Below are 27,922 nucleotides of genomic sequence, written 5' to 3'. Positions count from 1 at the left end.
CCCCCACCCACCCACTTCCCGCCCCCCCCAAGTCTTTTTCGCCTTTTTACGCTGTTGTGGGAAGGGGAGGCTGTGGCGAAACCCACTGAGAGTTTCTTCATCTGGAGCTGCAGATGTTTCATCCCAGAGACTAAATTTTGTAAATTCAGGAAACGGTTCCTGGGATGGACCCTCAATCAGATCCTTTCTTGGTTTGTTTTCTTGTTCTATTTTTCCTGCATCTTTGTTAAAAAGAACTTTGGCGTGTTCCAGGAGGAAAAACCAGCAGCAAGAATATAACAGACATCCGGTATTGGCCTCACGGGGTCTCCCTGCGTGTGGGAGCCCATGCCACGGGCGGGCACTCCTTCCCAGGGAGAAGGAAGGGTTGGAGAGGGGTTCCCGAAGCTTCCAGTCCTCTGAAGCTCCATGTGCCACAGCCGGGAAGGAATTCCAAGGTCTATAAGCCAATCCGTGCTCCATTGCTGTGCACCTGCTGCTGGAGAGGACCCAGTGCGAAAGCTTGGCTGCTGCTGTGGGGCTGAGCTTATGCCCCCAAAAAGACTGGCTTCCTTATGAGGAGACATGCTGGTAAGTCAGCCGTGATCTGGGGTTTGAGTCCTTCTGGGGCGAAGCAACACTTTCCCAGGCTTGGGGCTCCCTTCCCAGCCCCTTCTTCGTCCTGTGTCCCCCCCCCATTCGAGCAAGGGGGCAGGAGGCAGACCTCCTTGGCCTGAATCCACCGATGCTATCGGCTGGGGCCCTCCACGTGACGCCTCTCCAAGGCGTGTGAGCAGGAAACGCAACAGGCAGCTTTGTAATACGAATACACGCACAGCCGAGCTTGCACGATCACCGCACAGTTGGGGTACTTGTCCCGGCAGGTCACATCTGCCAGAGGGAAAAGGCAGGAAAAGAGGTGGGGGAGAGGCTTGTGGCTGCCCACTCCCCCAATGAACAGAAGAACAATTCAAACATGATCCTTTGGTTGGAGGAAAATAAATGAGGTGGGGTCTTTTTCTCCCTTTCCCTCAATACCGAACTGGCTATAAAGAGCAGAGACGCCCCTCCACCACCACCCCATTTGCTCTGCCCTCTTTCTCACCCCACTTTCCTTGGGGAGGGGGAGGAATGGGGGGGCTTGCGGTGGGCTTACCAAGCGAGGGAAGACAGGGCTGGCTGTTGCAAGGGCGCTTGGTGGCCGGTTTGAGGTGGAGGGGGCAGCCAGCACTCATGGTCTTATTCTGCGTCAGACACTGGACTTCTCTTGTCTGGACACCCCCCATGCAAGACCTGGAGCACTGCAGGGGCAAAAGGAAACATTGGGGGGGTCAAAGTCCCCCCCTTCCTGGTTCTGCTTCCTTGATTATTTGAGGGTTGGAGGGATAGTAACACAAATCAGAGCTTGGGCTCCATGAGGCTTTCCTTAAGCTGGGGAAACCTATCTGGGTGGAGGGGGGTTAACGTACCTTGGCATGAAAGAGGTTTTGTTTCTCCCCCAAAATAAAGCCTGCCCCCCCCCCACTCACTGTGCTCCAGGCGGTAGAAAACCAGCGGGCCTCGCAGTCCGTCCCGAGGCAGGGCTGGAGAGCAGGAGGCTTCTCCAAGTGGGCGCACTCTGCAGCCTCGGTCACACTGAACTGCACCCCCTGTTTGCTGACACAGATGATGTCGCGTCTCTGGGTCCCGTAGCCACATTCGACCGAGCACTGGGGAAAGAGGGTAGAGGTCACCAAGGGGGAGAAAAGAGCAAGGGTCCTGGGGGGGCGGGGCGGAGAAAAGCCCTGCCTGCAAAAATTCAACCTGATGTGGTCCGCCAACAGCCTGCGAAGCTGGCAAGGGAATCGGACAGCAATGAGACTGAGGAAGAGCGTGGGCCAGTCCTGGATGCTGGGGAAGACCCGGATGAGGGCTCTGTGTCGGAGGCAGAGGTGGGGCCAGGGCCATCGGGGAGTGGTGTGCGGACTCCAGAGCCTGACAGTAGAGAGGCAGAGGAACAGGAGGAACCTGTTCCTAATGCATGCATGAGAAGAGCTGCCAGAAGGCAAGAGCAGCTCAAGCAAAGAGGACAACTCGGGAGTAAGGCCAAGAGACAGCAACAGCGTTTGGGCTTTGCCATAAAACGTTGGAAGCTTTGTCTTCTTGCATTTATTTTTCTATTGGTGTCTTCTGAATTTTTGCCATGAAAGGCCTTTGGCAGTTTGCCTAATTGGACCAAGGTTGGTGATAGGACTGAGGAATTTGCATTGGGAGGAATTTGCTTTAATTTAGTTGAACTATGCTGGGAATGAATTAATTCTCAGCTGTTTGAGTAAAGTTTGTTTGTTTTTACACTGACTGAGTTTCCTACGACCTACTGGGGCCTGGGTCACAACACAATAATTCACAATAGAGCTGGAAGGGACCTTGGAGGTCTTCTAGTCCAATCTCTTCTTAAAAACCTCTAGTGTTGGAACACCCACAACTTCTAGTGGCAAGCCGTTCCACTGGCTAGTTGTCCTTCCTGTCAGGAAATTTCTCCTTAATTCCAGCTCGCTTCTCTCCTTGATTAGTTTCCATCCGTTGTTTTTCGTCTTGCCTTTCGGTGCTTTGGAGAATAAGCTGAGCCTCTCCTCTTTGCGGCAGCCCCTCAACTACTGGAAGGCCGCTTTCAGGGTCCCTGCTTCTTTGGGGACCAGGAGAGGCTGGGAAAACCCAGGAAAACTCAGCCTGCCCTTACCGAGCTCCAGGGGCCCTTGTACCACCTAGTCGCCCGTTGGCACGGCCCTCCGTCACAAGCCCTCATATCGGCTGGCTTGGGAGTGGCGCAGTCTTCGTCCGCCTGTCCGTCAGCGTTGCTGGAGAGACAGACGACCGAACGGCGCTGGATGCCGGTGCCGCAGTCAGCTGAGCACTGAAAGAGAATGGTAGGAATTCCATGCCTCGCTTTCCGTTGGTTATTCCCCGAATTTTCTGGCAGCCGCAGGAATCGGGCAGAGGGAAAGACGAAGAGAGGCGCATCAAAGGCGGTGGGGACGATGTAAATGCCTTATTGGCTTCAGAAGGGTCTGAAATTGGGGGAGAAAAAGGAGTCGGGGCTGCCCCAAAGTCCTCCTTACTGTGTTGCTCCAGTCGCTGTAAAACCAGCTCCGCACACAAGGGCCCATGTTGCAAGGCTCGCTGCTCTGGGGCCGGTGGTTGTCCGGGCAGTCAGTGTCCCTCAAGAGATCTCCGTGGTTACTGACACAACGCACGTGGCGGGTCCGGTGGCCTGTGCCACAAACGACCGAGCACTGGAACGGCCGGGCGGGGGGGGGGGGAGAAAAGGTGCGGAAGAGTCAAAAGCCACGGCATTACAGGGTGCAACTCCCAATTTCTGAAAGTTCTTGCAGTCGAGGAGAGAAACAGGGGTGCAAAGTTTTATTTAGAAATTCGTGGTGATTTAGAAATGGGTGGATGAGTCAGTTACCAAGCAACTGAATTCTGATCACGTGACCATGATGGGGAGGTGCTTTTTCCAATGCTATTATAACTTCAAACAGTCACTGTTGTAAGTTGAGGACTATCTGTAGAGGTTTTCTCCTTGCTCCGGAGATATTTCTCTCTGGGGAAAAATATGTGCCCTGCTTTGGGGCACCCTCTCAAATGCCCAGGATGGAGGCTGGGCACAGCAAACCCCACGGCACCCCCCTCCCTCCCTCCCTCCCTCTCATGGCTGCCTCACCGAGCTCCAGTTGGACTGGACCTGCCAGTGGCTGCAGAAGTGCACTTGGCAATCCTGGGTGGCGTCCGGCTTCTCCAGGTGGCCGCAGCGCTGAGGGTGCACCATGGTGGTGCGGTTGGCGTAGATCTGCCGGCAAAGGACCTGGCGGTGCTGGGTTCCCGGCCCGCAGGACCTGCTGCAGGCCGACCACTCGCCGGCATCCCAGCTGGAATGGACAAGCAGAGAGGAGCATAAGGGGGGGCGGGGGAGGCTTGCAAAATACGACAATCCTGATTGCCAGCGTCACACATTTTGAAAATGGCTTATATTTAATCATCCGGTTCCCTTGGGCACCCAAGCGTGTTAAGAGCAGCAAGGAAAACAATTCAGGACAAAATGCCTCCCACCCCCCCTTGGGAACAGATTCCGTGGCTCACAAATTCCAGCTGGGCTGTAATCCGCTTTGTGCAAAAGGATAAAATCTCCGCAGGGACGTGAAAACATTTCCAGATCCCCAGAGGCTGATCCGTCGACAGGGCGGCTGCAAAGTTAGACCCCACTTTTCTGACCCTTCCTCAGATTGTCACCAATGCAAAACGCCTTGCAGATCTCTTGGCCGAGACACCTCCTGCCACTGGACCGGCCCCTCGGCACACACACACCCCAATCTCTGGTGCTGGGCTCAGCCGGGGGAGAAGGCGAGATGTGGGGAGGGGGCTGAGTCCTCCTTAAAGGTCCAGAGGGAAGGAGTGGCGGCTTACAAGGCCGGGCAGGGTTCCGTGTTGCAGATCTCTTCCTGCACAAGCGGTTTGGGGATCTGGTGGCATTTTTCTTCCCCGACTTCCTCCTGGGAAGCGCGAGAGACGCAGCGGAAGACAGACTGCCAGAAACCTGAAAGGGAAAAAAAATGGAAAAACATCCAGGGCTGCAAACCATCATATTGAGGGAAGTATTGAGGGTGGGTGGGTGGTCAGGGGTCTCAAAAACAGTCAAAGCAAAAATTTGGGGGTCTCTGCAGCTCCATGTCTCTCTACACAATTGACACAAGTACAACAAGTTCTATTTTTGCCCTGCGTTTGGGACAGGCTAACCTTAAATTAAATGCACCGTGGAAAAGCCAGCCAAGAGCATAGACTGTCCTCATAGTGTTAGCCTCCTCTTCCTCCTCCTCCTCCCTTCATCACTGGGTTATTCTCCAAAAGAGATACCAGTGGCTCAGAGCAAAAGGAAAACCTCCTTGCTCAGCAGCAGTCTACCTGCCTAGGAATTGGCAGAAACGGCAGTGGCTTCTTCGCCCTTCCCGGCTCACCTTTCCCGCAGGAGGCGGAGCACTCCGTGTTGCCGAACCGCTTCCAGGCAAAGTCCTGGCTGGGTTCGGAGGGGTGCCGGACGGGGGGTGGGGGAGGCGGCAGGGGTGGGACCCGGGCACTGCGCTGCAGAGTCTCCAGGCTCCTCCGCGATTGGCTGGCTGGGGCAGGAGGGGGAGGTGCCTCACGGGGGCTGCCCCATGAGCCAGAGGGAGGGGGCAGCTGAGCTGAAACAGGGCTCCGTCTGGGGGCCGAAAGCAGCTGGCGTGCCCTGCCAGCTGGAGGCTCCACCGCAGCCAAAACACCTGGAAAGAGAGAGGAGGTTTCTTTAGAGTGGCTTACAGGCGATCCTCGACTTATGACCACAATGGAGTCCAACATTTCTGTTCCTAAGCAAGACAGCTGAGTGAGTTCCTTCTTGCCACAGTTGTTAAGCGAATCACCACATTAGTAACATGGTTGTTGAGTGAATCTGACTTTCCCACTATTTCTCAGAAGGTCGCAAAAAGGGATCACGTGACCCTGGAACTTCGCAATCGTCATAAATCCGAGTCAGTTGCCAAGGCTCTGAATTTCGATTACGTGACCATGGGGAGGCTGCACTGGTCATTAAGTGTGAAAAGTCACTTTTTCAGTGCTGTGGTAACTTCAAACAGTCACTAAATGAACTGTTGTAAGTTGGGGACTATCTGTATTAGGTTCCAACATCTAACCCTCCCCTTGAAGAATTGCAGAGCTAAAGGGAGCTCTCGGGGGTGGGCAAACTTGAACTCGGACCCAAACAGCAAAAAAACCTGCTCACCAAACCCCTCCTGAGGCCGCCGGGCATTGCGGTGGGAATCCACCGGCTGAGCCAGCAAGAACTGGTACGACACCCCGGGGTTGTCTTGCTGGAAGATCATCTGCGGGGGTGGGGGGAGACAAGGAAAGTGGCACTTACTCACCCGATCCTCTTCTCTATGCCCCCTTTCCGCCCAGAAAGTCCTTGTGCCACACGAACCCTCAAGCAGCCAGGCCATCCGGAGTGCCCCCCCCCTACTCACATACAATTCTACGGGCTTGGTGGTGGGTCCGTCAGCCGTCAGGAGCTCCCCGTCCTCCTGGTCACTGTAGACGAAGACGGTGCCTGCTGCCTCGTAGTGCCCGGGAGGGTTCACTGCCCAGTTTCCGTTGATGATCGATTTGCCATTCTGGGTACGGAGGGCTGGGAGGGGGAAGGAGGGGGCTCGTGTAATTGTTGTAGTCTGCCAGCAGCCTGCGGAGCTGGCAACTGAGTCAGACAGCGATGAGGCTGAGGAAGAACATAGGCCAGTCCTGGAGGCTGGGGAAGGCCCGGATGAGGGCTCTGCGTCAGAGGCAGAGATGGGGCCAGGGCCATCTGGGAGTGAGGTGCGGACTCTGGAGCCTCCAGAGGCTGACAGTAGTGAGGCAGAGGAACAGGAGGAGCCTGTTCCTAATGCACGCATGAGAAGAGCTGCCAGAAGGCAAGAGCAGCTCAAGCAAAGAGGATGACTCAAGAGTAGGGCCAAGAGATGATTGGCCCCTCCCATAAGGCTTAAAAGACCAGCAATGGCGTTTGGGCTCTTTGCCGGAAAACAACATTGATAGCTTTGTCTTGTTGCATTTATTTTGTATCGGTGTCTTCTGAACGTTTGCCAAGAAAGGCCTTTGGCAGTTTGCCTAATTGGACCAAGGTTGGTGATAAGACTGAAGAATTTGTGTTGGGGGAATTTGCTTTAATTTAGTTGAACTACGCTGGGAATGAAGTAATTCTCAGCTGTTCGAATAAAGTGTTTGTTTTTACACTGACTGAGTTTCCTACTACCTACTTGGGCCTGGGTCACAACAGTCATTTCACACCCAGCCCCAGTGACTCCAGACCCTCCTTCTGGCCAAGCCAACCGGGCAATGCCAGGAGCCCCCATCCCAGAGACTGGGTAGCTCTCATGCCGCGCGTGGCCTCAAGAGAACAGGGAGCAAATGTCTGGGAATAATTCAGTGTAAACGGAGAGGATCCTCCTATCTTGGACCTACCCAGATAGTTGGGGCTACGGGACATTTCCCGGACTTGGATCTGGGTGGCCCCCGCCGGGATCTGCAGGATGCGCTGGTAGCCGATGGGGATGTTGGTCTCGCTGTAATTGCCCGACACCAATTTGCAGGTGGTTTGGTCCCCTCCGCACACCCCACACTTGTCCAGGGTGCGATTCGACCCCAGGATCCCATCACAGCCAGGGGTCTGCAATGAATGAGAGAGGAGGAATGGGGATCCTCTGAGGATCACTGGCCCAGAGGATCCCTCGCCTCCCGAGCAGTGCCCTGGAGATACAGATTAACAGAGTCGGAAGGGACCTTGCAGGTCATCTAATCCAACCCCACACCCAGCTGGCATTGCTTTGCAAGCGGGACCCCACCCCCACCCCGTCTCTGTTCCCCAGAAGCTGAGGGACTCACGAGGCACTGCCCGGCTACACAGATGTCCTGGGACGAGGCCTCGCAAGGAGTGCCGTCCTGCACTTTTTCCGTGTGACGGACGTAAAAACGGTAGCCAAGGGGACGGCAGTTCAGATCACAGCGCTGGGAGCCCCACACTAGGAAATGGCCAGGAAGATGGGAATCAGGATCTTACACACACACACACACACACACCAACACAAACTCTTGGTTGGAAAATATTGCATTGCAATCACAGGCATTCTCAGCACTCGCCAGCAGAGGCCGCCAGCACGACAGCTACACCATCAGTCCTGAGATCTGGACATAGAGGGGGGTCCCTATAAAGGGAGGGGGAGACCCAGGGCCCTTTGATGATTGTGGACTACAACTCCCAAAATTCCTGAGACAGACAGGCTCAGAAATTCTGGGAGCTGAAGCCCTCAAGTCATCAGAGGACTATGGTTCCCCACCCCTGCTATAAGGGGTATAACTTAAGCTCCTATGTAAGATTTTGTCTCTAATATCCCCACTTCCGGGGTGTGGGGGGGAGAGAGAAACCATCTTGGGCCATACCTGTCCCCTCCTGGGATGCAGCACCTGAACTAAAGCTCCAAAACAGTAGAGAGGGAGAGAGAGGTCTTGTGGAACTCACTGCCACCAGAAGCCAGAATAAGCAAGGGAGAGAAGAGGGAGGCCATCTTCTGCATCTGAGCTTCCATTCCCCAGCCCGGTGGTCAGAGACAGGATGGAGAAGGTATCTGGATAAATACTCACCCTCCGTGAAGGGCTCCCACTGGTAAAAGCGGCCCATGAACTCCTGGTCGTTGTAGGCAGCGCACTGGACAGCTCGGGGGTCCGGGCGGTCCAGGGGACACGGCTGCGGAAGGAAGGAAGGAAGCCGAGAGCAGGTTGAAGTTTCCACGCGCTGCTTCTTCTGCCACGCTTAGCCTGCAAAATTTCCCCCTCTGGGCATGGCTGCAAGTCTCCCACCTACCCCTGAAGTGGGACCCTCCCCCACCCGCTCACCCCAACAGCCCTTTCAGGTGTCAGGCCGTCCCAGCTGAGAAGGGAAACCAGCCAATGCCAATTTAAAAAGGAATTTTGTGTGTTTGGCTTTGATGTCTTGCCAGGAACTGGGACAAAATATTTTTCCCAGCCCTTCGGAATTTGGCATTGTGGGTCTGTTGTGCAAACATGGAAACCCTGTTGTTGTTCCGAAAGCTGGACACTCAGGAGATTCATCACCGAAGGGAGCAGGGAAGTGTGGTCAAGGACGGGTCAGCTGTCCACTCCAAAGGCCTGGCGACCTTTCACCCTTCCTGCGAAAGCTGGCCAAGAGAATCCTGGAAGAGCAGCAGCTTCCCAGGACGCGCACAAAAGTGTGCAATGAAAGGATATAGATTTTTCTGCTTCCGTTTCGGTTCACTAAGCGAAGAAACCTCCCCATTCTCCAGCTGGCTGTTATCTCCTCCAAGGGTGGAGCCCTGGAGAATTTGGAAAGTAACCCCTGCCCGCCCACCCGCCCTCATGCCACTAGTCCTCAGGGCCACCCTATCAGTGGAGAGGTTTCACTCAACTTATTATTTTTCTTTTTATTTATTATTCTCTTTGCTTGTTGGATGTGGCTATGGAGGTTGTAAAGGGCGCCTTTGAGACCCCCCCCCATAAGGGGCCAATGGCATGTACCCCACTGGGGAAGCACGAAAGTCTGGTATAACTCTTACAAGTGTCTTGTAATCTCAAATGGTCACTAAACGAGTGGCTGGCCATAAGTCGAGGTCTACCTACATTCTGTTCCTGAAACTATCACTCGGCCCGAGACGCAGCTCCGTTCCCATGAAGGTTTTCTAGAGACAGACATGGGGCTGTGCACCATGGGCCCCTGGGGCTCACCTGTTGCCTGCAGGCTCTGAACTGCCTGCTCTCCCCTTCACAGTGGAAGGTCTCGGTGCCGGGGGCATAGAGGTTCCACTGGGGGGTCTCTGCCTGGGGTCTCTGCCCCCCAGTGTGCAGGGGGACGGGGCTGCCCTGATGGAGCAGCCAGATATCGGGCTCGGCAGGGCCACGGAGCCCAGGCTGGTCCACAAAGAGGTGGTGTGAAAGTTGGGGGCCACGGCCACCCCTCCGAGGTTGGTGCTGCCTCTGGTTCCGAGAACGGGCCCGGCTGGGGGGCAGGTGGGGGTCTAGGCTGAGTCGGGGGGGCCGTCCCGGTGTGGCCCTTGGGTTGGGTCCCCTTCCAGGTCCTTTGTCTTGGGTAGCAGAGATGTGGCCGTTGGGGACTTGAGGGCCCCGGCGCAGGTCTTTTTGAGGGTGTGGTGGGGGGTTGCCAGGGGGAGAGGGCCTTTGAGAAGAGGAGCCCCCGGCAGGAGCCGAAACCCCCTCCTCTGCCACGCTGCTCCCTCCAGCATGAGACACGGAGGGAGAGTCTTTTTGGGGTCTTGGGGGCACCCCCGGGATGTCCTCCTCTGCAGGGATGGAGGGGGGGTCCTGCTGGGGAGGGCTGCTGGGGGCTGCTGAGTCCCCTTCCCCAGAAGGTCTGCTGTTCAGCCCCACAACTGTCCTAGGGTCCTCGGGGAAGACGGCTCCTGCCAGGCCCTCCGGTTGTTCTGCTCCAGGCTGAATCCCGCCCGGGGTCCGTGGCTTTTCGCCTGAGGTGGGGGCTGATTTGGGGTGCTCCTTTTCGGCTGCAGGAAGGAGAGACGAGGGGGTGGAGGAGGGCGGGGTCTCCCTGGTCTTCTCTCCATGGTGCCGCTTAAAACGGGGGGCGCCCTCTTCGGCCGGCTCTTTGTGGAGAGGCAAGGCGAAGGGCACCCTGCCGTAACCGTATTTGCCAGGCTTGATAGCCTCTCGAACTCGGGACCTGGAAGGCACAATGTTGTGCAAGATGACAATGTTGGAACAGAAGGCCGGGGTGCGGGGTGGGGACGACGACACCCCATTTTCCCTGGAGGTTCCTCCAAAAAGCTAAGTCAGGAGTGGGCAAGAAAATATTAGAAAGTCCCAGAACGGTGAGATGATTTGGGGGGTGTAGGGAGTGACACCCCCTTCTCAAGTGCCCAGAGGTGAGGGAAACTTTTGTAGTTTCCCCTCCCCGATTGTTGACATACACACAGTCCCAAAATTAGTCTCCTGACACTCACCTCCAGGCTGCCTGGGAATCTGGAGTGCCCTCAGGCCAGCTTCTTGGAGGCTCCTCTTCCTGGTTCGAGCCCCCCTCACGGCCCCCCTGTCTCGACGGCTTATACAATGGGATTACTTTCTGGGCAGAGGTCCTGGAGCCCCCAGCTGTAGATGGCCTTTGAGGCCCCGGTTGGCCCGGGAATCCTTCACGGCCAAGGGGAGTTCCCCAAGATCGCGTGGCCTCGAAGAAGGGGTTGGAATCCCTTGGCGCTTCGGCGTGGGAGGCGGGCAGGGCTCCGTCCGCAGCTGCCCCGGCCTCCTGACGGACATGGCGGTTGATGGAGCCATGAGGGCTTCCGCCGTAGATGGACGAGGCTGACCAAGAGTTCCTGTCCGAGCGCAGAGGGAAAGTCGACCAGCGTCTGGACGGGCGAGGCAGCCGTTCCCCGAAGTGGGGTCTTTGCTGCTGCTGCTGCGAGACTGCTGGTCGGGGGGCTCCGTCTGTCCTCCCAGCCCAGGGGTCCCGCTGATAAGGGGACTGGCAGCTACGGGTCCGTTCCAAGACCCCCAGGCTGCAGGGCTGCGAGCAAGAGGACCACGATCCCCAGCTGCCCCAAACGCCAGGCACCCTGCTTCCCGTCGACTCTTCCCCAGATGTCTGCCGAGGTGTCCTTGGGGCAACCTGCAGGAAAGACAAAGATCTGCAGGAATTTGGCAACCCTGGCTCAGCCTGGCATCTCTGTGCGAAAAACACCGCAAAAACCCAGCAACTTCCCCGCTTTACTCCTTCAGCCTCTTTTTAATCCGTTGATAGAATATGAATTTCACCGAGTGGCAGCCTATGCATAAAGCAACTCTTATCCAGAAACATGGAAGTTAAGAATGGAACTTCCAGATTCTGAGGCAGTCTACCCTTCCACTTGGCGACATGAGTATTTTCTTCTGCATCATATACACAAAAACCTCCACAGTGGAGGGATTCCACGTGGGATTTTGCACTGCGAGTTTTTGCGAAAAGAATACCGTTTCTGCTCAGCCGCCTTTCGCAAGGTGCAGCAACCCCCAACCCCTTATTGAGCCTTGAGGGCTAGAAACTTAGGACTTTTTCAACCCAGGGGCTTAATCGGATGGTTGAAAGCTTGCAGTCATTCTCTCTGCCTTTCCAGCCGTTTTCCCTCTCTCCCTTCCAAGCGAGGGGGCCTGGGTCCCCCTTTCCCCTCCTCCATTCTCCTCCTTTCCCCCCCCCACCCTCCGAGGTGTCCGGGAGGCTTCCCAGCTGGTGGCCTTTGGGTCAGCAGCCGGTTCCTGGATGGCCGGTGATGTCAGAGGCGCACCAAAAAGAGGAGAGGAACAAAGAGGGCAGATTTTTCTGCCATAAAAGGAATCAATTAATAAAATGAAGGTGATTTTGCTAAGCAGTCCAACCAGGGAAAGTTTTGGGTTGATGGGCAGTAAATACAAAAAGTGCCATTGGTTCAATGGTGTGGCAGAGAATTCTTTCTATTCCTTCTTCTTCCTTCCTTCCTTCCTTCCTTTCCTTCCTATTCACATCTCCCTCTTTCTCTCCCTCTCCCTCTCTTTCTTTTTCTTTTTTCTTTCTTTCTTTCCTTTCCTTCTCTTTCTTTTCCTTCCTACCATCCTTTCCTTCCCATTCACATCTCCCTCCTTCTCTCTCTCTCTCCCTTTCTTTCTTTTTTTCTTTCTTTCCTTCCTTTCTTCCTTCCTTCTCTCTCTCTCTTTCTTTTTCTTCCTTCCTTCCTTCCTTGCCTTTCTTTTCATGCTGGCTGGAGAATTCTAGGAGTTGAAGTCCACAGGTCTTCAATTTGCCACTCATGACCAAAAGTCAGGGGTTTTTTTCCAGCAGGAGGAATGCAGAGCCAGGCATATCTAGGGCCTATAGAGAGACTTTCTCCCAGGCTGGATTTTAAGGGAGCTGCTGCCTGTAAAAAGGCAGTGACTCTTTTCATTCTGCTGGCCTCCAACGCAGGAAGTTCCACCTTCCCCTTATGAATTGTTCTTGGGTTTCAATTGCATAAGGTCAGGCTTGCTTGAACCCACGCAAGAGCGGTTGCCGTTTAGCTGCGTGAGAGGAGTGACGTGTTTTAAAAGGAAAACCTTCTTTAAAAGAGGAAGGGTGAAAATATTTCTTGGCCTTTTAAAAGATACAGTTAATCCACAGGATAAAGCCCCAATTGCAAACTCCTTGGTGGCTGCCAAATTTTGTCATCTTCTCAGTCAAATAAACTCTGAGGCATAAAAAGGTATGTGGAGAAGTAAAATGGAAGGGGAAAACTTTAAATAAACCTCAAGATCTTTTCCAGACTCTAACCCCTCTTTTTTATTCCCTAAACCATCGCTAATCAAAACTCCCCAATTTATTTTCACATAATACGTTATGGAGCCAATGCAAACAGTCCCTGTTTAGCCACTGCTTCATTTTGTGACCGTTCGCAGTTACGACGGTGCCGAAAAAACCACTTCGCATCCTCACTTTTAAACCTTCCCAGGTCTGCAGAGCAGAGCTGTTGTAAGATCAAAGATGCGCCTTCACTTAGCGACCGTTCTGCTTAACAACAGAGTTGCTCGTCCCCATTGTCATCACTAAACAAGGATAACCTGTCCCATGTTTTGCGTTCATGACCCCGAGCAGTTCTTGCTGGCGAGAATTTGATCGTGGAGGGGGAACTTTGGAGTGGGCCCAATTTTTGAGCTATGGACAGCAAATTTATTTCTTCGAGTTTCTAGTCCTCAAGCACAGATATTAGACAGAGTAACCACCAGAGGCTTCTACCGGCCCTTTCAGGCAAGAAACAGGTTTCATTTCTTTTCAAAGGAGTTTCAGGGCTGGTGTATGAAATCGAAAGAGGCCACAGGGAACCCCCGTTTGATGGAGCCCAAACGAGGGGAGGCCTCCGGTATGGACAAGACGGGGCAGGCAGTGCTTCCTCCCTGGGAAAACACCCCCCCCAAAGTCCCTCTGGGCTTCTCTGCCAGCAGATGAGTAAGCCTCTTGGCCGACAATGACTCACCTTCTCGGAGGCCAGGCTCAGCACCACCAGGGAGAGTGTCAGCAAGCAGCCAGCCAAGCAAAACCTAGAAAGAAAAACAGAGCTGGGATTGGATTCTTCAAGGCTGCTGCTGCTGGGGAAAAGGCAGCTGTGCCAGGCGAAGAACTTGGTGGCCAAACTGTACGCAACACAGCCGCCTCCCTAGGCCTGAAGGATGCTCCAGGAGCAAAGCATGATGGGAATATCTCTGCCGAGGCACCTTTTCCCCAGCAACGGCTTCGCTGAAACAGATTCTCTCGAGCATCCCCTTCGGGTTTCAGTCCATCTTGAGGAGGGGGTCTCCAAATGTGGCCCCTTTAAGGCAGGTGGACTTTAACTCCCAGCATGGCTGGTTGGGGAATTCTGGGAGTTGAAGTCCACCCGTCTTAAAGTTGCCAAGTATGGAGACCCTTCATTTTGAGGGTGACGAGTAGGCATCTGTTCAAAGCCCAGGAAGCGCACACACACACACATGCAGACACACACACACGTGTACATATGCACACAAAGACACAGCATCAACCTGGGGGTGGGGTTGGATAGCAACTGCCAGCAGAGTTGGTGTCAAAATTGCCACCAAATATGGCAGGTACTTGTCATCTCAAGACCACCACCAACCCCTTGGACCTTGGAATGAAAGACAGGGGAGCAGAATATTTCTGCAGAGCTCTCCCTGTTTTTCTTGGCCTTTCTTTCCAAGTGGGGTGGGATGGGAGCGATTCTGGCCAGGTTAAGTAAGCCCTCCCAACAAACACACTTCCAAGCTGTGGAATCTCTCTACCTGTCCTGCCTGGACTTTCCAGACAGAGGAAGTACAGAAAATCCAATTTCTGTCTCTCAGTTGTTAGCGATGGAGGAAAAGTTGTGTGATGAACTGATCATGTTTTATAATGCATCCATCAAAGCCAATTTATATTTTTCATCTCTCTTAATGCACGTCCCTCGAGATGCAAAATCTCTCAATCAGGGAAAGTGAAGGGCTACAAAGCAAGCTTCTAGTCCTCATGAGGGCAATAAGTTTACATGTGAAGAATAAGAGGTTCCACCGTTTTGAGAGTCACCCAGACTACCCCCCCTTCGGCACCCCGAATTTTCTCCCCAGCCTTACCTCCCAATCTGGTTTTGGCCCGCTGCTCCCATCGCCTCTCCGGCTGTGTCTTGGCGTGTAAAGGGAAAGGCCGCCTCCTTGCACTTAAGGTTTGCACAGCCCGCCCATCTCTTCTAGCGGTGGGGAGGGGACCCCCCCTCTCAGGAACCACCTTTCAATCCCCTAAAAGAGCAATAAAGTTGATGAAGTAAAAAGAGATAGCCAAGCGAAAAGTCAATATCCGGAACCTGTTAAAATGCTTGAAATATTGACTTACAAATCCTGCAAAAAGGGAAGGAGGGGTGGGGGGGAGGGGAAAATTTGGCCAATGGGTTGGGAGGGGGGGAGAATGTCTTTCTCTTAAAACTTTTGAACTTTTCTTCAACTTTCAACCTTGCGCTGACCTTCCGAAAGGAAGAATCGTGACTCACTCGGAGATGGGAGGAAGCGAAGAGGAAATTAAGAAATTTCTCAAAGAACCCAGAACTGCCTGGGGGGCTCCATTCTGCAAGGAAAAGCCCAGGCCCCAATCTGGGGCCCTCCTTCAGGTGACACCACCCTCACACACCCCTTGAAAGTCGTCCTGAAGAAAGTTGGTCAATTCCTCCAGAAAGTCTCCTTCCCATGAAATTGGCTCCATAATCCCCATGACCCATGGCTGGCGGCTTCTGCCCAGTTCCCACCCGGCTGCCCTTTGTGCTAACTTTGAGTCTGCCCACCCCTCAGGCTGGGGAATTAAACCTGCCATAATTTGTTTGTACAAGCCAGATTCATGGATGGCTTTGTATAAACTGGCACTGAGCGACCCTTCAAATACAGGATAGTGAAGTTTTCTTCCACCTTTTAAAATAAAAAAATCAGTGCCACACGCACACAGCAACCAGTCTCTAGTTTTTCTTCCAACTCTCTGCTCTCTTCCTTTTGTTCCCCACCAGAGTCATAAAATATAATGCCCGGCTGCAGTTCGAAGGGTCTGCGGTGGCTGAAGCCCGAAGAGAGCAGTCCGGAGACCTTGCCAGCCAGCGTTGCCATGGCCGCCTAACTCCAAAGTTTGGTCTCCCAGGCCTTTGTTTGTCCAGCCTGCTTTCTAATCTGTCCTGCGGTATTTTTATCCCGCTGGGAACCATGCAGTTTTCTTACGTTGCCCAGGATCGGATGTCCAGGCCAAATATACCAGCCACATTCCTTGTTTATCTTTCCAGCAACGGCCCAGGCCAGAGTGGGAGGCTGCCTTCCAAAGGGTGCCCTTGCTTGGAGGTGTGTGGGGAAGGGGGCTGTGAGGGGGTCCCGAGATGACCCTCAGGCCCAGACCCTTTCCTGCCATCTCCCCAGGGCCCCACTGCTCACCCCACGCAGGAACCCCTCACAGACCACCTCCTGGATCCTGACTGACAGGTGCGGTCAGTGTGGAGGTTTTTTTCTCCCAGAATTTACAAGAGAATTAGGGGTGCAGGTGGATGGAGGGAAACCCCCCTATTATTGGCCTCTGTAGTCAATTCCAGGGAACGCAGCACAACAAGGCCAATATTTTGACACACGCGTGCACACACACCGATCCAGAAACACATTGCAGGACGGATTGGATCTGGGGAAATGACAGGAATTGAAGCAACCGAGGTGGCTGATGCTGGAAAAGCAATTAAGGAAGGGGGGGAAAAGGAGAAATGAAAGTTCTGACTGGAGATGAAATCATTGCAAAAGGATTGTGTAAAAAAAGGAGTAAAAAAGGTAAAAATGAAGGGATGAAGGCATCTCTCTCTCTCTCCCCTTCTCTCTCTTTCAGGGCTTTTCCAAAACAAACTAGGGCCATTCCTGGCTGAAGGATCCAAGAGGATGGATGCAGGGCCATCTTCGCCCATCTTCAAGAGACAGACAGCCTGGATTGGCAGGACCAAGTTTGCCTTTGTTTGCTCAAGTAAAAGAAATGCCCACTATTTCTTTTCCTTGGTTTTTGTCACTAGGATTGGCTTTTGCAAGGCAGCTGATGGGCCACCCAGGCAGGGGACCCCACAAGTCAGGGACGCTCCTGAGCATCTGGGAACAGCTGGGAAGGGAGAGCCCACCATTCAGGGCAGGGTCGCCCACCAGCCGAGCCCTGGACCAAAGCGGCAAGTCAAAGCTCCGTCTCTGCCTCTCCAACCTGGCGACCCACACGCGCCAAGACCCGCTTTTTGCTTCCATCCACGTGTTTCCTCTTACAAGCCGCCACCCCCAACACAACTCGGATTCCGCCCGCTGCGGTTGGAATTGCTGGCGAAGCGGTAGCAACCGCAAAACAGGAGGGCAGCTTCTGAGAACGCGCAGAGCGCCCGGGCGCAGCTCCGGGGGGCTTCTCTTGCTGCTAAAAGTCAAAACAACCGACCAGCGGGTTGCAAACATAATTCCTGGCCCCGGAGGCTTTTTGGTGGCGTGAGCAGCTCCCTCCCTCCCTTCTTGGCTCCGCTAATTACAGTAACATTCCCCTCCTCTTACTTCATGCTTAGCCAGAGGGGGAGGCGGGGGGGGGGGAAGGATGCTGATAAAAAATGATTTAGCCTCCCTCTGCTTGGCTGGCGGTTTGGAAAGTCCGCAAGAAAAGGCCGCGCTCGCTGGGAAAGCGACCGGAGACCAAAGGAAGCGGCAACCGCCAAGGTTGCGCTCTCGGCCGCCGCAATTCCCTCTCCGGCCTGGCCAGCGAGCCAAGCTACCTCGCCTGACACCAGCGCCACCCTCCGCTCCTGGGCGATGGGGGGGGGGAGTCTGGCAAGGCAGCCAAGGCAAGTCTCCAGTCCGAGGTGCCAGAGTTCTTCCTCGCACGCACCGCCCGGCCCAGGAGGACGCCTGACCTGCGAAGCCTGCCTTGACTTACCCACCCAGCGCAGCACGGCGGAGCCTCCACCTGGCGGAGCAGAGCAGGGCCGGGCCTGCCAGGGACTTGGGAGGAAATATGCCGAAGTCACGAAAAACCTTGGAAGGAGGAGGGAAAGCTAAAGTCACCCAGAGGCCAGGCAGGAGATACCGGCCGTTTCTTCAGCCACTGGGCACCCTGTCAAAGCTCCGAAGGGAAGGCTGGCAGGATTCGTATCTGCTTCCCAACCGGTGTTTCTCAATCAGAATCCGAATAGAGCTGGAAGGGACCTTGGAGGTCCAACCACCTGCTCAGGCAGGAAATCCTATAATTAAGACAAATGACTGTCCAGTCTCTTCTTAAACGCCTCCAGTGATGGAGCGCCCAGGACTTCTGGTGGCAAGCTGTTCCACAGGTTAATTGTCCTCACTGCTAGGAAGTTTCTCCTTCATTCCTGGTCGCTTCTTTCTTTGATTAGCTTCCAACGGATTAGTTTCTCAACCCTGGCAGTATTAAGATGGGTGGATTTCAATTCCCAGAATTCCCTAGCCAGCATTGATGGCTTGAAAATAATGCAATGAAGTAAGAAGAGACCTGGCTGGGGAATTCTGGGAGTTGGAGTCCACCCATTTTGGTGCTGCCAAGGTTGAGAAACAATGGTTTAAAACTTCAGTCCACTCCCCACCAGCCCCTGTTGAACAACTAAACCTCTATCCCAGCACAACTCCGCCTTATAATCGTGCCTTTATTATGGGTTTTATCTTATTTATTTTTTATTTTATTTGCCTGACAGAGCAATAAAGCAGTGGAATGACTTGCCCCCTGAGGTTGTGGGTGCTCCAACATCGGAGGTTTTCAAGAAGGGGGCAGGACAGCCATTTGTCTGAAATGGTTTAGAGTTTCCTGTTTGAGAAGGGGTTGGACTAGAAGACCTCTGAGGTCCCTTCCAGCTCTGTTATTCTGTTAATATTTTATCTTGTATATTGTATTGTGCACATACCTACACACACGGTATGTGTGTGTTTGTGTATGCTGATGCTTCATTTAAATTAATATTTGTACATCAGTGATTAGATGACCTCTGTATGCCATAAACTAAATAAATAAAAATAGCAACCAATCCATCTGCAAAGGCCTCCCCCCTTTAAGTCTCTAAATACTCCACCAGAACACTGGAGAGAACAACTAAAATAAACTGAAATAATTAATGAAGGCTTAGGGTTGAAAGGAGAAAGACAGATCTAAGCTGGGAAGGCTGATTTATCGCAAAAGCCTTTTTTAGAAATTCATCAAACTAAGCTGCCTAACAAGATGGGAGAAGAATGTGGCTGCCTGAAATCAAGTTACAACAAAGTTGGCTTTTCAGAGGATGGGCTGCTGGCTGGGAAGGGGATCTGGGAAGGGGAGAGGAGAGGAGAGGTGGGCAGGATGACATAGGCTGAAGAACAATCCTCCTCGCCTTGCAAATGGATAAGAAAGAAAGAAAGAAAAGAAAGAAAGAAAGAAAGAAAGAAAGAAAGAAAGAAAGAAAGAAAGAAAGAAAGAAAGACATAGTTTTAGCACACTTTGTAGAAGGAAAAGCAAACTTCTAGTCCACATGGCTCACAAGTTGGCCGTTTACTCCTGGTGACATGCCGGGGGGGGGGGGGAGAAATCGGAATGGGTCCCCTGAGGAATCCGGCTTTGGCCACTGGAATGTGCCAGCCTGGATATAATCCGTGCAAATGCAGCCCTGATTGTACTCCGGCCACCGGTGGGGATGGAAGGACAGAACCTCCTAGACTGTCCACCCAGCCCCGGAGAAAGATGGGGAGGCCTGCAGGACTTTCGCTGGCCAGTCGGCCAACTCCTGCATCCTGGAAAGTTTCTGGAAGTCCATCTGTGACCCTTTGCCAAGTTCAGCGGTTGCTGGATCCAGAACTGGATTCTCTATCCTGACCGGCTGTGGCTTTCCAGGATTTGGGGAGGGACCTTCCCTGAGGCCGAGGATCAAATGGAACCCCAGCACGGTTCCCCAGAAAAAAACACCCAAAAGAGATTCCAGTCATGGGTTCACAATCACCCATCGTGAAGGAGCCTTCCTCCTCCTCCTCCTCCCTCTTCTTCTTCTTGTCCTCCTCTTCATCCCCCTCCCCCCTACAGCCCCTTCCCCATTTAGCTTGGACCAGAGGGAGGCTGACATTGCAACGGAAAACAGACAGTCTGCAGATCTGGGGGCTGCATTACAGCGGGGACCCCTTGCCCCCCCCCACCGCCCCGCCCATCCCACACTCTGCTCTGCATTCCCATCCAACCCCTTTTAAAACTGCACCCCTCCGCACTTTTACAGCTTCTTTGCACAAGGAAGGAAGAGAAAGACACACACACACACACACACACACACACACACACACACACACACACGGACGCAGAGCATAGATTTCAGCAAAACCCTGAACCTTTGGAAGACGTGACAAGAAAGCCTTGTATGTAGCTAAACATGTGTGTGGGGGTGCAGGCTGAATCTCCTGTGGGTTGGGCCTTAAAAAATCTCCCCCACTCCAAAACTTCAGGCTCATTTTTAAAGATTTTTATAGATTTTTGGGGTTTCCCAGCTGTTTTTGCAGCAAGGCTGTTTGCAACCTCTGGGTGGGAACAGGGGAGGGGAGGGGTCTTGGTGACCCTCAAGGCAGCCCCCCCTCCCCCAGGACTGAAAAAGAGCCCCAGCCCCACACATTCTTAACCTGGCCCGGCCTCTGCAGCTGCGGCCCTAAGGATCTGGAAGGCTGGGCGGCTCGCTTTGGATGCTCCGGGTGGCTGCGGGTCGTGCTTCTCGTTCGTCCAGGGAAGCCCTCCGAGGCCGGCCGAGAGCTGGCAGGACATCCACGCTCTCCTGGAAGGGGGGGGTCAGTCAGGAGGTGCCGGCTCAGCTGACCTCCTCATGAAAGCCCACCGCCCGTCACGTCACCCGGGGAGAGGAAGCAGGTGAAGGCAGCAGCCAGCGTCACCTCCAGGAATGTGACCCTCCCCTCTGGAGGTGGGGGGGGGGAAGAACCGTGGCCCCTCACCCCTTCACCTTTGAAGGAGGAGGAACCTCACCATTCCTTTGCTTTGGAGCTGGTGAGAGGGAAGGCCGGCCAAGCTCGGCCCCCCTCTTGGCTTCACCCCATCCTCTAGCAAGCCTCCTGCCTTCCTGTTCCCTGGGGTGACAGCTCCCATCATCCCCGGCACTCACACCCAAATGGCATCCCGGAGCATCAAAAGGATGCCAAGGGGAAGATTGGCTTTAAAACCACCACCCGGGCAACTCTGGGGGATGCCCCAGCTTTTATTCTGAGGGAAGAACACCTGAAAAGCAGCGATCCCCAGTAGGGGTGGGGGGCATCCTGAGGCCTCCCCCCACACACTATTTGGAAAGCTCTCCAGAGAAATTGGGGGGGGGGCTGCAAAGGAGAAGAAAACCTTTTGCAAGGAACAGGCCGGCCTCAAGGAAAGGAAGACACTCACGGGACTCCCCCACCTCTGAACATGCACAGAGTGCCTTTTTGTTCCCTCTCCCACAGAAAATCCTTGGCCCCACCTGCACTAGAGAAAAAGCTGCCCTGAGCTATCCCATCCCCTCGGAGGCTACCTGGCCCCTCCCATTTCCCCCAGTCCTACCCAGGAGGCCCGGAGCCAAGCACATTCACCCCCAAAGTCCTCTGGATGGGGCAGCCTTCCTTCCACGTTTCCCATCCTGGGGCTGATGGGAGGAGCCCCCCCCCACCCCCAACAGCCCATTACTTAGCGGTGAAGCAATGCGGAGCACTGCACACGGAAAAAAGCCTGATGTCTCCCCAGAGCAAAGCGGAATGGGGAGGGCCCGGCGAAGACACCCTGCAGCCTCCCAACAAGGGCGACCCCTCTGCTTCTTTGAGGGAAGCCTCAGCCCCCTGCAAAATGCCTTGGGGCGGGGCGGGGCGGGGGGGGGGGGGGCAACAACGTACTCTTCAACAGCTGCAGGAGGGAGGGGAAAGGAGAAGGAGGGGAGCATTCTTTGCTGGCGCACATGGAGACCAAAACAACACAGCCCGATTGCCAAAAGATGAGTAATCGATTGTCCCGCATAAACACAGCCACAAAATTTGGGTCAGAATCGCCCCTGTTTGGTGGGCTGGCCTGCAGCTGCAAGATTTCAGCCCAGAGACAAGCGTGGGAATGAGACCAGCCCTTGGCCTGGCTGCCCAGGGAGATTCGGACAGGCGTCTAGGTGGCCACACAGGAACCTCCACCACCACCCCCGTCTCTTTTTGGAGGGGACGCAGGTGAAGACAAACAAATTCCACCCCCCCCCCATTCCTTTCAAAGTGGCTCCTTCCAGTCTGGGCTCCCACCTCTAAATCAGCCCACCGCCCCCCACCCAAAGGATTCCTCCCAAGCACCTGTGACTATTTAGGGAAAGGAAGAGGCGGGAGACTAAACTTTCGGTTCCAAGGGGGGGGGGGGCATCCGTTCTTCTTTTGGCCTCCACTCTCAGGATCCTGTTGAAAAAATGAACTCCCCGGTGCAGGAACTGTGGGATTGGTGCCAAACCAGGGGTGAAATCCAGCAGGTTCTGGAGAACCGGTAGCAGAAATTTTGTGCAGTTCGGAGAACCGGCAAATACCACCTCTGGCTGGCCCCAGAATGGGGTGGGAATGGGGATTTTGCAATATCCTTCCTCCAGGAGTGGGGTGGGAATGGGGATTTTGCAGTATCCTTCCCCTTCCCCGCCCACCAAGCCACACCACACCACGCCCATCACACCACGCCCACAGAACCGGTAGTAAAAAAAATTGGATTTCACCACTGTGCCAAATCCATGTATTAACCCCCACAGCCATTTGAGCGTTTGCAAATTAAGCTTCCCCCCACACACACACTTCCCCATGCAGGCAAAGCCCCCAGCAGTGACATTGATTAATAGGGAATTCTGAGTTCCTGAATTCCTCTCTCCCCCATCAGTGGAGGCTAAAAATTTCCCCTCCCCACAAAGAGTAACCTGGAAATCACAGCAAATAAAAATTACACTGTCTGGGCAGGATGGGAGCGGACGCCTCGGGCATTTTTAGGATGCGCAATTGGCAAAGCTGGTGCAAATTGTAAAATCAGAGAGCTACACAACTCTGAATATACACACCAGTGGTGGGTTTCCGAATTTTTTTACTACCAGTTCTGTGGGTGTGGCTCCATTCCCACCCCACTCCAGGGGAAGGATACTGCAAAATCTCCATTCCCACCCCTCTCCAGGGGAAGGATACTGCAAAATCCCCATTTCCTCCCGATCAGCTGCGACTTGGGAGGCAGAGAATAGATGGGGCCGGGGCCAGTCAAAATTTTTACTACCGGTTCTCCGAACTACTCAAAATTTCCACTACCGGTTCTCCAGAACTGGTCACAGAACCTGCTGAAACCCACCTCTGGGACACACAAGAGAGGGAGGGAAGGAAGAATTCACACCTTCTACGAAAAAAGCATTTTGATTTGTGGTCAAACTTATTTTGGACCCCAGGAGGAACTTCCTTAGTTTAATGGAAAAACTTTTTTTTCCACACAACTCCTGTTGTTTTTGGCTATTTGTGCATTTACCAAGTCCTTGCCACCACATCTCCACAACAAAACTGAACAAAAAAAAAGGGGAACTCGAAAGTAGCAAAATAGCTTCAGGGCTAGGAGACCCCACACCCCACAACTCTGCGGAAACTGCACTGGGAGGCAGGCCAATTCTTCCCTCCTTAATAAGGACTTTAAAAAAGTGGGGAAATTTGGGCGGGGAGAAGTTGCAATTTAACCTTCCCCAAAATTTGGGGCTGCAAAGAGAAAGGGCCTCACTCCCAGGTAAAAAGTTCTTCTCAAGCCACCCTGTTTTCAGCTGCCTCTTTCCAAAGTTAAGCTTTCGGAAGCCAGAAACTTTTAGCTTTTCACCCAATTCTTCCATTTTTAAAGCGTTTTAAAACACTTTAAAAGGTTGGGAAAGGTTGGGATTTCATTTTAAGGCTTTCTTGCCTTTCCTCCCCGCGGCCCCCCCCCCCCCCGCCCTCCATTCTGCACAAGCAAATCCTTTCCAGGGAAAGGAACAACAGCAAAAACCCCTTGTCAGAGGCAGTCTACCTGAAAAGGACCAGGTAAAGCACCTCCTGGTTGGTTTTGGGTGGTTGTTTTTTGGTGGTGGGGGGAAGAGGAATAATAGACCCCATTTGAAAGCTGGAGAGAGGAAGAGAAGATCCTCCGCCCCCCCCCCAATTAAACCAGCAGCGCTGACATTTTCCAACCCTGGAAGCATCTCCCCCTCCCTTCCTATCACATTACAGGTCCTGAAAAGGAGCCGCGAAGACCAACTCGCACCTCAATCACACACTCACAAATCGCCGAGAGGGGCCTTCAAAGCGTGTGTGTGTGTGTGTGTGTGTGTGTGTGTGTGAATCCCTGTCTCGTGCTCCCCAGCCCAGCAAACCCGCCCCCCGATATTATCAAAGTCCTTCCTTCTCTCCCGGGTGGTCCGTGGCCAGGCGCCTTCAAAGCCAGGGCGAAAGAATGCCCCATTGATGCTCGTCCAAAGGACGGGCTCCGCGAACCGTCGCCTCCCCCCCCCCGCCAGAGCCTCGAGGAATGTCAGGATGGGGCCCTGATCCTTCAACACCCCCCTCGCCCCTCCAAGACCGCCCTTCTTTTTAGCCAAGGTTTTTTGCTTTTTTTGCTTTTCTTACAAGACCCTGATAAAGAGAAGGCAGGCAGGCACGGAGGCAGGGAGGGAGGCACCAGGTGAAAGCCGGTGGAAATTTCCGCGGGAGCCCAGGGGGCTGGCAGGATGTGGGCATCAGAATGGTGGCCCGGGAGGGGGACTAAAAGCCACAGGATGGGCACAATATTCTGCTCTGAAAAACTTCCAAGGTATTTAAATAAATTAAAAAAACCACCATCAGGGCAAATTGGAGAGACAACGAAGCGGAGCAGGAGAGAGCCCGGATCGAGGCAGCGTTAAGGAGGCTTCTGAGCACCTACAGAGCGCTGCCCTTGGTCCTTTCCTCCGTGGGCGGAGGCTCCAGGCGGCCGGGAAGGAGATGCTCGGATTCTCCCTCACCTGTTCTTAGGATTCCCTTGCGCTTCCCCGGCCTCGTCGTTTTGGGGGGTGGGTGGATGGGTGGGGGGGGGGGTGGCGAGCAGCAGCGGACCGGCCGATCATCCGATGTCTGGAGAGGCGAGAGAAGGGGGGCTTAGGAAGAACTGCGGGAAACTCGGGTCCGCCCGGGGTTCAGACGACCCGTCGCGGCTTATCTCAGACGGGGCTGGGGGGCAGCGCAGGGCGCGCGGGGCAAGAGACCCTCCTCGGAGAGCTCCTTCCTTCAGATGGGCTTTGTAGTCCAACGGCCAAGCCAGCGACGCCCCCTCCTCCCCGCCCGAGCCCCCCTTACCTGCCATCTCAGGTGCCCCGGAGGAGAGGAGACAGTCCTTCCCGCCGGAGCCGAAGTTCTCCCGGGCTGGGCGCACTGCAGCGCTTCCCTCCCTCCCGCCGGCCTCGGCCTGGCTCGCCCCCGCCTCCTTTCGGGCCTCGCAACGCCCCCCGCCCCCCCCAGGCTCCTCCTCCTCTGGCTGCTCCTGGCCCGCCCCTCACCGCGCGGCCCCGCCCCTCAGGCGCGGGGGGGGGCAGAGAGCGCGAAAAAAGAGACCCTTCTCCCTCCCTCCCCCTCCACGTGGACCTGGCCCCCCCCCGCCCGCGCATTCCCCGAGAGGAGCCATGGGGGGGGGAGGGGGCGCGGATGCTGCCTTGCGCGATCCGCAGAGTTCTTGGTCGGCTGTCGGTTCCCATCCAGACCAGAGCCGGCAAATGGGCAGCGGAGCCCCCAGGAAGGCGCCTCCGAGTCCCGGAGCAGTCCCGGCAGGGGTGAAAAATCCAGCAGGTTCTGGAGAACCGGTAGTGGAAATTTTGAGCAGTTTGGAGAACCGGCAAATGCCGCCTCTGGCTTGGCCTCGGAGTGGGGTGGGAATGGGGATTTTGCAGTAGCCTTCCCCTGCCACGCCCACCAAGCCACACCACACCCACTAAGTCACGTCCACAGAACCGGTAGTAAAATAATTTGAATTTCACCACTCAGCCCCAGGAACGCAGAACGCTTGCGAGAGGCCCAGCGGCAGCCAGCACTGCAGCACCAGCTGAGTGGGGAAAGCAAGCCGCCGCCCCCACCCACCCCCACCCCGGGCACCTGCATGGCCGGCGCTTGCATAGGACCCCTCCGGCAGTGCTCGCTCTCCATCCTCCTTCCCCCCCCAAAAAAAACCCTTCCCGTGCGGGGGAGATGCCCAACGAAGCTGGGGGGAAGGGGCTGTCTGGCAGACTGCGGGTGGCGGCTATCCCCCAACTGAGTCTCCTGAGCAAAGGGGCCCAATTGGCCCTTTGAGGAAAGCGGTTGCAGGCTCCAGAAGGTGCCCCAAACGTGGGCTGCCTAGGCAGAAGAGCTCTTTCTCCTGCTCAGCATCCTAGTCAGGGAGCCGCCTGGTGCAGGACCAGTCTACCTGAAAGATGGTAGAATGCGGTGGAAAGAACTGCTTCCCTGGCCTGTTCCAGGAATGGTCAGAGGCCCTACCTAAATCAGGGGTGTCCAAACTTGGCCCCTTGAAGAGTGGTGGACTTCAACTCCCAGAATTCCCCAGCCAACATGAGCTATAAATACGAGCAAGTTGCTGGCCTGGGGAATTCCGGGAGTTGAAGTCCACCACTCTTCAAGGGGCCTGCCCTAAATGCTGAGCTTTGTGAGGCTGTGTGTGTGTGTGTCTTCCCTTTCGACCCTCCAAAGCAACAGCCAGCCATTCATAAGATCTTCTCCTGGCCTTGTCCCGCAGGTGACCTTTGGATCAAGGGCTCCTTGTCTCTGTCCCGCATTGAAACCGCAGAGACTGGAAAAGCAGCTTTCCTGAAATCTCAGCGTTCTGGAGATCCAGAGGCTGCGGTTTCTTCTTCGCTTCCCCCTCCCACAAGGAGGCCCCATAAAGCCTGGCCTCTTCCCTGCCTTCTGCCCAGGAGGAAAACGGAAAGTGGGGAGTCCCTCATCGGCCAAGGAACCCAGGTAGAAGGAGCCCTCCCCCTCCACTTTTGGGGGCTGGACCACTCTGCCTTCTGCAGGGTCCCGGAATGGAGCCCAGCGCTCAAAAGTAGCATTCACAGAGCTCCAGAAAAATTTGCTCAACCCCCTTCCTTCCTTTCTCATAATTTCAAATATTCCCAGCCCTGTTTCCCCTCTGAATTGCAGGCCCCAAAGTGCAGGAGGGCAGGGAAGGGCTGACCCCTGTGAACCAGAGGTGGGTTTCATCAGGTTCTGACCAGTTCTGGAGAACCGGCAGTGGAAATTTTGAGTCGTTCGGAGAACCGGTAGTAAAAATTCTGACTGACCAGAAGGCGCCCCAGAGGTGGGCTGTCCGGGCAGAAGGGGTTTGAACGTACCTCGGTCTTACACCGGCAGTTCCTCTCCTTCGCTCTTCTGCACCACAATTCCACGTTTCGGGAGCCCAGCTGAGTTTTGGCAAGGCAGACCCGTACTTGTGGGCAAAGAGGGACAAGGGGGTGGATAAGCTTTGGGGTTGCTGGTGACCCACACGCGGCCGCATAATTGCAAGGTTAAAAAAACCCCAGAACCTCAGTGGCCTGTGAGAGAAGTCGGGGCCCAAAGGAACAGGTGGCTGAGAAGGGAGGAAGGGAGGCTGATCAAAACACATTTTCTCTGTTCTGGAAGTTAGAGGAGGAGGAGGAGGAGGAGGAGGAAGAAGAAGACGATGATTTAGGAATACTTGGAGATCAAATTCAAAAGGACAGAAAAACCTGGATAAGAGAGGAGGCCACACAACAAGAGAGGATGAGCTGGCAGACGGAGGCAGCCTCTCATTTTACCCAAAGCTGGCATGTGATCCATCTTAGCAGATTGCATATCTTGCCAACTTTTGATCACCATTCTAGCTTCCTCAAGGCACAAAGTCTGCCAAACCCCAAATAAATTCCTGACTTGTTCTCTTGAAGGGCCTGGTGTAAGCGGAAGGCTGTTTCTGCCAGAAGTCCAGAAGGAGACGCTTTGGCCTCAGGGCAGAGTGGGGATGGGGAGGTCATCTGCATGCACCCACAAGCCCTCCCCTCTCCCTTCAAGACCTGGCATGAAAAGAGCCCGGCGCCAGCGAAGCGCAGAAAATCCCTTTCCCTCGGGGTTGGTGATTCACACCATCTCTATTTCCTTCAGATGAGAAGTCAGAAATGGGTTAAGATTAGGCTCCAGGGACGAAGTTCATCGGTGGGTGGCATTCGCGCCAATTAAAGTCACTCCTTTATCTGACAGCTGGCTTGCCCCTTTGGCAGCCTGGAGCCGCTCCTGAACCCGTTCTGCCAACCGGGGGAAAGGGACAGCACTTTGCACATGCTCTGGTTCATAGTTTGGGATGCCCAGCACCAACCTCTGGCCC

The 27,922-nt window shown here is 54.5% G+C and overlaps 1 protein-coding gene across 4 annotated transcripts; it reads right to left on the bottom strand.

The window, feature by feature from the left end:
- Positions 1–32: 32 nt before the first annotated feature.
- On the bottom strand, positions 33–25,012 carry ADAMTSL4 (ADAMTS like 4). 4 transcript variants are annotated; one of them, XM_058159961.1, is made up of 19 exons: positions 24,895–25,012; positions 24,564–24,672; positions 14,680–14,841; positions 13,554–13,617; positions 10,545–11,206; positions 9,298–10,264; positions 8,179–8,281; positions 7,423–7,559; positions 7,003–7,207; positions 6,012–6,172; positions 5,771–5,870; positions 4,971–5,273; positions 4,423–4,552; positions 3,683–3,887; positions 3,078–3,251; positions 2,699–2,872; positions 1,509–1,688; positions 1,136–1,280; positions 33–870 (listed from the first exon to the last, which is right to left on the bottom strand). In XM_058159961.1, the coding sequence occupies exons 3-19, from the start codon at positions 14,709–14,711 to the stop codon at positions 728–730; spliced, it is 3,885 nt and encodes a 1,294-aa protein (XP_058015944.1). In that variant the 5' UTR covers positions 14,712–14,841; positions 24,564–24,672; positions 24,895–25,012; the 3' UTR covers positions 33–727. The 4 variants fall into 4 exon arrangements, with proteins under 4 accessions (XP_058015944.1, XP_058015946.1, XP_058015945.1 ...); XM_058159963.1 differs by lacking the exon at positions 3,078–3,251; XM_058159962.1 differs by lacking the exon at positions 24,564–24,672 and having other exon boundaries at positions 24,895–25,002.
- Between the last annotated feature and the right edge of the window lie 2,910 nt (positions 25,013–27,922).

Source organism: Ahaetulla prasina, chromosome 17 (genome assembly GCF_028640845.1).
Source record: "Ahaetulla prasina isolate Xishuangbanna chromosome 17, ASM2864084v1, whole genome shotgun sequence".
NCBI classification, from domain to species: domain Eukaryota; kingdom Metazoa; phylum Chordata; class Lepidosauria; order Squamata; family Colubridae; genus Ahaetulla; species Ahaetulla prasina.
The sequence above is the reverse complement of the archived record's forward strand: the minus strand, read 5'-3'. Positions and strand labels throughout refer to the sequence as shown.

What these genes read in the sequence shown, in the direction of transcription:
- ADAMTSL4 (XM_058159961.1), bottom strand. Translation starts at nt 14,711, where the DNA reads ATGGGAGCAGCGGGCCAAAACCAGATTGGGAG. An exon ending in TGAGCCTGGCCTCCGAGAAG is followed by an intron (nt 11,207 to 13,553) that starts GTGAGTCATTGT and finishes TCTTTCCTGCAG; the next exon opens with GTTGCCCCAAGGACACCTCG. An exon ending in GTGTAGCCGGGCAGTGCCTC is followed by an intron (nt 7,208 to 7,422) that starts GTGAGTCCCTCA and finishes CATTCATTGCAG; the next exon opens with ACCCCTGGCTGTGATGGGAT.